General features: G+C 43.7%; 1 protein-coding gene across 1 annotated transcript; it reads left to right on the top strand.

The window, feature by feature from the left end:
• The first annotated feature begins 1,819 nt into the window (after positions 1 to 1,819).
• LOC120842689 (estradiol 17-beta-dehydrogenase 8) lies at positions 1,820 to 7,831 on the top strand. Its single transcript, XM_040213843.3, has 3 exons — positions 1,820 to 2,063; positions 4,523 to 4,728; positions 7,371 to 7,831. Exons 1-3 carry the CDS (start codon positions 1,892 to 1,894, stop codon positions 7,770 to 7,772), a joined length of 780 nt encoding a protein of 259 aa, XP_040069777.1. The 5' UTR covers positions 1,820 to 1,891; the 3' UTR covers positions 7,773 to 7,831.
• Positions 7,832 to 8,146: the final 315 nt, after the last annotated feature.

The following is an 8,146-nucleotide window of genomic DNA, read 5'->3' as shown; positions in this document are numbered from 1 at the left end:
TTGGGTGCATCGCGAAAGAGAGTAACTGAAAAAAACAAAACAGAGTAATGGAAAGACATCTGTGCTGTGGCTTGGTATGGCTGCTATTTCACGGTGGTAAACCCCATGATACGCCAATTCACTTCGATAGTTCAGACGCGCATATGAGATCTTTATACAGATATGTCCATCCGCCTATAGTAAAAAGAAGTTTATTGTTTTGGTTGGGGCAGATTCCCATAGTCACACGTAAGCATGTAGTCAAACATGAAAAACGCAAGTTATAGACGAGTTGCTAGTTGCAATCAGAAGAAACAGACCAGTATAAGCCAACTTCAAAGTTAAGTTAAGTGATGGTCAAGCATATAAAAAAACAATAATATATCAGGAAGGAAAATAGAAATAAAAAATGGTGCCGAAATCGCTGCTGTCGCTACGCTGATATCCGAAGCAATGCGTTAGCACTTAGCGCAGGAATTCCAACTCAGAGAAGGATACAAATTCCAGCCTCGAAACGGTCCGCATACTGTTGTCTTCTGAGAGCCAGTCTGCTCTCCTGGGTATCGGCTGTTTCGGATGCCGCCACCACAGCCTACAGTCTGCATACGTTTGTCTTCGAAGAGCCAATCTTTCCTCCCAGGTGTGGGCGATTTCGTGCAAACTCCGTTGTCGCTGCGCCTTGGTTTTAGGATGTCACGCACGTCGTGCCACCGCCACGGCAGCGCGATCAACTTCTTTCCCGCTTCCTGCGTCGCGTCATTGGAAGCGTCCCTCTTGAAAAAACGTAAAGTGGACGTAACGAGCGAACGAACGGAGCCAAGGAGCACGGCGGGAGCCGCGCCACGGCCTCAGGAAACCAGTCCAGCCCAGTCCGAACCACGACAGTCCAAACGAAAGACGACTGCATGCACCAGGTCAATAATTGCTTACGCATTAAAAAAAATAGCGCATGAAACAACCTTACCGCTAGTTACAACACAGTTGGCTTCACGCAGATTGAACTTGGTGCATCGCATGAATGCCAGGCAAACGTCGCAAAACCCACGATCTCGAGTTGTATCTTTATTTTTGTTTTACAGCGACAGCGGTTAGTGCCTCTTTCAGGCGAAATACGGCGGGTCCTTGCGCAAAAACTAATTATAGTCCGATGAAAGAGCGATGGCGCCTATCAGATTCTACCCATCACCGTCGCCTTTCGCACCGCCTCGTCATCTATGTGAATATGTGGAGTCGGGCTATTGGGCTGTTGCTTCCTTTTGCTCGTGCCCTCCCCCCTCCACGCCACCGCCGCTTCGGGGTTATTCTAAAGTTCTCCGGCGCGACTACACGGCGCTCGCTGAGTTCTCCGTCGAACATCCCCCCCCCCCCCCCCCACACACAGACAAACATACCTAACACCTAGAGTCTAAACGAATGACGAGCGTGCCGTGCTGAGCAGAGTGGAAAGAGGAACGTAGAGGCGTGAGAACAGCAAAGGGCACAGGACCCCAAATATCACGCGCGGAAAGCAGCGGGTCACAATGTCCTCTAAAGCACATATCACACAACTATTTTTCTAAAAAAAAAGCCCTAGAGCAAACATCCTAAAGAACAAGGACTAAAAGCAAATCCCTAAAGCCCATCTTTCATAGAGGGGTAAAATAAACAACCTCATTACATGCGATCGGCTTGTCTGACAACTGGTAGCCGTTGCTTGAATACTATTACTTCCCTTATAGCCGTAATCTCAGCCTGCACGGAAAACCGGTCCAGGCAATCCTCTCCCTCTTCCAATAATCTCCCTTTCTATCGGCCCTCTTATCGGTCGCTTAGCGCTCAAGTTGCTAGCGATAGAACCGGCAGGTTGACAGAGCTCTTCAGTGGTTCGGAGGACACACATCACGGAACCCATCAAATCGCCTACCTAAAGGAAATGTCGACGATGTCCCAGGAACGTTCCATGTGCGGACGCTTGGCTGTGGTCACCGGAGGCGGAGGAGGCATCGGCAAGGCGATATGCGATGTCTTAGCCGAGAAAGGTGTGCAACTGGTCGTCGCTGACATCGATTTGGCAGCCGCTGAAGCCGTGGCCAATGCTCTTCCAGGTTTGTGCTTCTAGTTGTCTGGCTTGGCAGAAAACTATAGCTTTCTTTGGAAATGAAATGACTACATCCATCTTTAAATAAAAAAAAAGGATGATAGAGCCGACATTTTCGTGATGCTCTGATACGCTATAATACGTTGTTGTTGTTGTTCTTGTTGCTGTTGTAATTCTTGTTCTTGTTTTCGCTGTAACTTTCCGGTACATTATTGGTTCAGCGATGATAAAACACGCGGCATGATTGTTCCCCTAAAATTTCAGTGTCGGCTGCATCCGGACTTATTCTGTTGTTGACTTTCTTCAAACCTAAGATTCTTAAAGCCAGCCAAAAATTAATACCAACGTTTTACTAACACTTTTCTAGGCGCTAAAAAAAAGCAACTGTGCTAGTGCAAAATGTACACCGCGCGACACTTGTCATGGAAACAAACATCTTTTTTTATCAGTTTTTAATGATAGGTTGTTATAAATCTTACAAATGCAATGGGAGTTGTCGCTTGGTAAGCTAACGTAAGTAATAAACTTTTGTGGTCAGCAATAACCTTTCGAAGTAGAATACGACAATGTGAAATGACCAGTTTGCGCTAACATTGTCGCGCAGTGAACGCACTGTGGCCACCGTGAAAATTTTACTCACAAATCCCCATTAAACTTCACCGTAACGTCAATAGACGTTGACTAGTTCGTCTACTCTTCTCTGTTTTCATGCGTGTGAGACAATGCAAATGATAGCTCACGTGCTCAGGTAAAGTGAAGTGAAGCTTCGCCTCTATTAACACCTGTCTTGCGCTCTTCTAAGTAGTCTTCCGGCTGAATATGTAAATGTTTCCGCGACTGTCGACTGACGTTACGTTTAGCTCAGCAATGATATGCTAGGAAAGATTCCTTCTGTATACATGAATATTAAAGCAGTGTAACCAAGGCGTTTTTTTTTCGCCGATCTATGTCATTTTATACTCGATTGCCGGCTCACGTTAAACATGATCAAGCGACTACGTATGTGCAAAGACAGCTTGAAATGCGAATATCAAGGCAGTGTAACCAAGGCAAAAATTAGTAAGTTAAATTAAGTCACGTTGTATCATCATCAGCCCTCCACTCAGCCAAGATGTTTCCAACAAAAAAAGTCATGAACTCTCGGTTCCTCTCGTATAAAAAAAAAACCAGGACATCCAATACTTTACCACTGAATGCGTGCGCGTTAGTCATCCGGCGGGGCGCAGCTACCTCGTCTCCGTGAGCATTTTTTTTCGCAAGTAAAGGCATTTAGAACACTCAGCAACAGCTTCTATAGAAGGGGGTCACAGTGTATAAAGAGGCCAGTGCATGCACACAGCCTTCAGGTGTGCTTCTTTTCTGTTTACAAGCTATCGTGACATTTAAGTGGTACAAAGATCTGCATAATCGCGCGACTGAGAAATGCAAAAAAAAAAACATTTCGCCTCCATGTATTTATACAAAATTAGTATAGAGTGGTTATAAACGTGTGTAATGCTATGTACAGACCTGCGGATTCGCAGCAAGATCGCGCGAATTTCGAAACTGGGAGTCAGAAGCCGCCGGAAAATCTAGCGGAGAGCATAACCGGTACGGAAGAGGTTTCTTCTTTTTTTGGATGAAGTATTCCGCTTATTGCGGCAAATAAATCAAAATGCACGAAGGAAGTGGCGCTTGCTGACGTCACATGTTGCCCAAGTCGGATACGTTTCCAAGTTGCAAATGGCGCCGTCTCGCTGGTTTCCCTATCAGAGATGCCCGTCGAGACTGAAATATTAACCGATAGATCCTCAGTGACAAGGAACAAATATGCTACAAGTGACCGCAAGGAAGATCTGTCGAATAAAATTGGCACAGGATTAGGTGTCAGCGGTGCATACACGCGTTGCCTTTTTTTTCCCTTTTATTTGTCTGCATTTCATTCGGTTATTGCGTCCTCGTATGTTCGAGAGAACAACCGGTAGTATTTGGACGCTGCATATTGTTACCTATTTAATGTGTTGACTGATATTACTGGAGAGCAGCCTACAGAAGTTATACAAAATTGCACGCTGAACGATTTATGGAAAACGCGCTAACGCAGGAGGAACCTGAAAGGCTTTCAGATGGCGAAAAGGCTGAGACAGCGCACACTACCGTGCTATAGAGGCCTCTCCGATAGCACATACATGGCGCATATATAGATTTTATTGCGTTAATGATAAAAAAAGGTTTTTATTATACTAAAAACGTCGAGAGAAGCATATTTTGAGACAGGCATAAAATACACCGAGGTAACTGAAATAAAGCCAAGTCAGGAGCTTAGGCAGCCAGCAGGAATTTTCGCGATTTTCTTGGCCTGTTGAGGGCCAAGAAAAGATACACATTTGGTTGAAATGGCTTACGAAGTGGTTGGTTTTAAAATTGTTGTCATCAGCTCGTATTAAGTTCGTGCTTTGTTACATTGAACTGCACATGTGTTTTCAGGTGCACGCGGTGGCCATAAGCACGTTGCAATGCACGTGGATATATCCAACTCGGCATCAGTACAAACCCTCTTCACGGCCATCAAGGATGTCTACGGAGCACCTGCCAGCATTCTTGTGAACTGCGCAGGCACTGGCGCCCTCTTCACATCAATTGTTGATACAACTGAAGATGTTTTTGATCGAGTCATTAATGTCAACCTGAAGGTAAGCTAGAACACAAGAAAGTTGAGTAATCCTGCATCCAACTTATTAAGTATAAAATAGCAATGATCGCTTTTCATTTATTGTCTACTCTATAAGGATACATTATACTCACACAAAAACGTTAACGCCATGAACAAGTTTTTCTTTTTTTTAAGGTGAGTATATCTCTTCTTTTTTACGAATTTTGAATTTACAGGTTTAGTGAGTTAATTTTTTCTAAAGTTCTACGGACATATGTATGCTATTTTTTTAGTTTGTGTTTATCTTTTACGTTTTTGCAGAAACAATGCTTCTTGTCCTTCTCATCCAAGTTACTGTGCCTTCTTTTGACCGCTCATGCGGACGAAAGGAACATTGATTGCTACAAGAGTGTAATTTATAATTACACAATAAATCAGTTATTTTTTTCAAATCTTTTCGAAAGGTAATACGTGGAATGTATGTATTACGTGGAAATCCAACAGTACTCCAAATACGCGTAAGATGAACCTTGAGCTACTTATTATTTAAGCTGAGTCAATATATATTTCCTAATGTTTATTGTGGCCGCGAATTCGCTTGCAAAGAAGTAATTAAAACATTCGTCATTCTTGCCCAGCTTGTTTGCACCTTTGCCTTTACTTGCGTTTTAATCATAACCTTGAATTGCAAGCTTCACCCTTGCTGGTGTTAGACTGGTGGCAGCTGACAAAACCCGTTTGCCCTACTGACGTCTAACCCCTGGTTTGCTCAGTTGGTAGAGCGGAGCTCCACCTGTAATGAAGAGGACCCAAGTTTGATACCCGGACCAGGCGGATTTTTTCAATCGCGCACCAGTCACCAAGCTGTGTCTGGAGATTTTTGTTTGTCCTTTGTCCTTCTTGTTCCCCCTTCTCCAGGGATTATTTCTGTCAACAAAACTTACTTTTTTTAAAATTATTTTTGAAAAAGTAGTAGCCCTATTCGGCACAGGGTCCAGTCTAAATCAAGTGGCTGTTCCTTAAAGTTCTCGGTGTATAAACGAGCGTGAAAATCTTAGAAACAAACAAGCAAAAAGCCGTAAATATTTTTGTTCTAGGATTGTCTCTGCATAGACTGAAAACGTCTGAGCTTTTTGATACACACTTTTAAAATTCGCAAGCGAGCTTTGGTTCCTTGATCGTATAGCATACCACAAGACAAAGAAATGCAGGGCATAGAAGTCTTGGTTTCAGTTAACTTTTTCCGTACCTTAGTATTGGCCATTGATCACATGTGCCGAATGATTTTCGCGAGCCGCTGAAATTCATAATTGGTGGAATAGAACACGGTGCGCCACCTCGTGGAAAACTAACGAAATATATAGTTTTGATTGCGAAGGTCATGTCGGTTTCAATGCATAGTTGTGGCCTAAAGGTCGCAAGCTGCCAGCTGTCAGAAACAAATCTACAACACGGCAGCGACACTTCTCAAACATGGCGCCCTGCACACATAGGTCACGGAAACAATGACGGCATCCATCGCCCGAATCGTATGCCTGTACTGCTTATTTTTGGATAACAGCAGCAGCGAGAACTGTAGATGCTGACGTATCAATTGATTTTGACTTTGATAGTGACGTTTCATTTTACATACCTGGAATATCAAGAGGTACTCGTGAGTGAGAGCGGTTTTACCTTTACAGGTTCTATTGAGCGCAGGCACACGCTTTATTTGGACAGGAAGCCTTACATACTGCGAAAACAGAGAATAAACTATACAATAAGTGCTACGACAAGCCCGAGCTGTGACGCAAAAAAATGCTTCCTTCGGGACACATGGTGTCTAGTACGTGTGTTTCCTCACTATTTGCACTCACTCTTCTGTATGGCACAGGCGCCATGAAAAAGAGATAGAGTGATTAGGCAGGCGAGCTGGTTGATGTTAAAATTTTTTGAAAAAACCGGAGACAACGGACGACGAAAATGGGGACAACACACAAAATGTCTCAATCGAGGTGTTTTGTGTGTTGTCCACTTTTTCATCTTCCGTAGTCTCCGTTTTTTTTAATATAAAAAAAACAGCTTGGTGATAGACCAGAACATGGCGGCGATAGCAAGATTGCTCTAATCTACAGAAACGATGGCCGTGGGTATGGACACACATAGTTTATCCAGAATTTTTGCCACTTATTGTCGGCATTGACCAAATAAAAAATGTGCCAAACGTTCTTTTTTTTTTTTTTAAAGTGGCGTTTTAAATTTAATCTTATTACACTTTTCAAACCCACTCATTTAAGTTTTCTTTTCTTCCAAAAACCGGGAAATTGTTTGCATTTTAGTCTGTTATCAGGCACCGCACGTTTATAAGATACGAAAAAATATTGCGTAGATCAGTACCGAAATTATCCTTCTTTCCCATGGCAAGGAAGTATTTTTAAATGCAGCAAATGTCATGAGGTTGGCGCAACATTTGGCATTTAGCTTTTATACTCAAGTTTCTTCGTACAATCATTGTAAAGTGACGTACTGATGTGTACTGGACAATTACTATACTGAACATGCCATGCCATACCGGCGTATAATGGGTAGTCTTTATACTTCACACACCCTGGTATACTGGACAATCGTTACAGTTACAGGACAATCATTACAAAGTGTCATACGGTGGTATACCGTTTTCTGAATGGTTACTGTACCAACCAGGGTACCTTCCTGATGACCCAAGCTGCTGTCCGGGACATGCTGAGCGGAGGAGTGACGGAAGGAGTGGTGGTCAACATCGCCAGCTTAGCGGCCAAGACAGGCAGCCGAGGACTCTGCAGTTACGTCGCCTCCAAGGCCGGCATTGTCGGCCTGACAAAAACAGTGGCCCTGGATCTCGCCGACAAGGGAATTCGGTGCAACGTTGTGCTCCCGGGATTCACTGACACTCCAGTTACAAGGTTCTTGACCGAGCAGGAGAAGCAGGGAATTCTCGCCCAGATTCCACTCGCTCGCTCCGCCCTGCCGCGCGAGGTTGCTGAGGTGGTCGCTTTTCTCTGCTCGCCCGAGAGCTCTTACATGACTGGCGCTGCTGTTGATGTGTCTGGCGGCTGCGGATTGTAATTTTGGCTTCGGAAGCTGCAACAATTAATTGAATAAAAAATATATAAAGGCGTGCCTCATAATATTGTAACTTCGGTTGGGTTTTCGGTGCTGTTTTCTTGCAATGTACCTATTTTAAGTGACTTTTCGAAAGAAAAATTTTTCAAGACTCACAGCAGCAGCCTACATTTTAGTGGGAGACCTTAGATAGAAAATCAGAGCGAAACTGGATTTCTTGTTGGAAACCTGAATCCCTCTTTGGCACAGAGTCGTCTGCAAAATGAATTTCAGGTTTCCAGCAAGAAATCCAGTTACATTACCTGTTCCATAATTCAGTCAGCGAAAAGTTATACTGTTTTTTTTTCTCGGTAGCGCTCATATTGTGATTTCCGGGG

Source organism: Ixodes scapularis, unplaced genomic scaffold (genome assembly GCF_016920785.2).
Source record: "Ixodes scapularis isolate PalLabHiFi unplaced genomic scaffold, ASM1692078v2 PGA_scaffold5__190_contigs__length_132052651, whole genome shotgun sequence".
NCBI classification, from domain to species: Eukaryota; Metazoa; Arthropoda; class Arachnida; order Ixodida; family Ixodidae; genus Ixodes; species Ixodes scapularis.
Note: the sequence above shows the minus strand (reverse complement) of the source record. Positions and strands in the feature narration are given on the sequence as shown.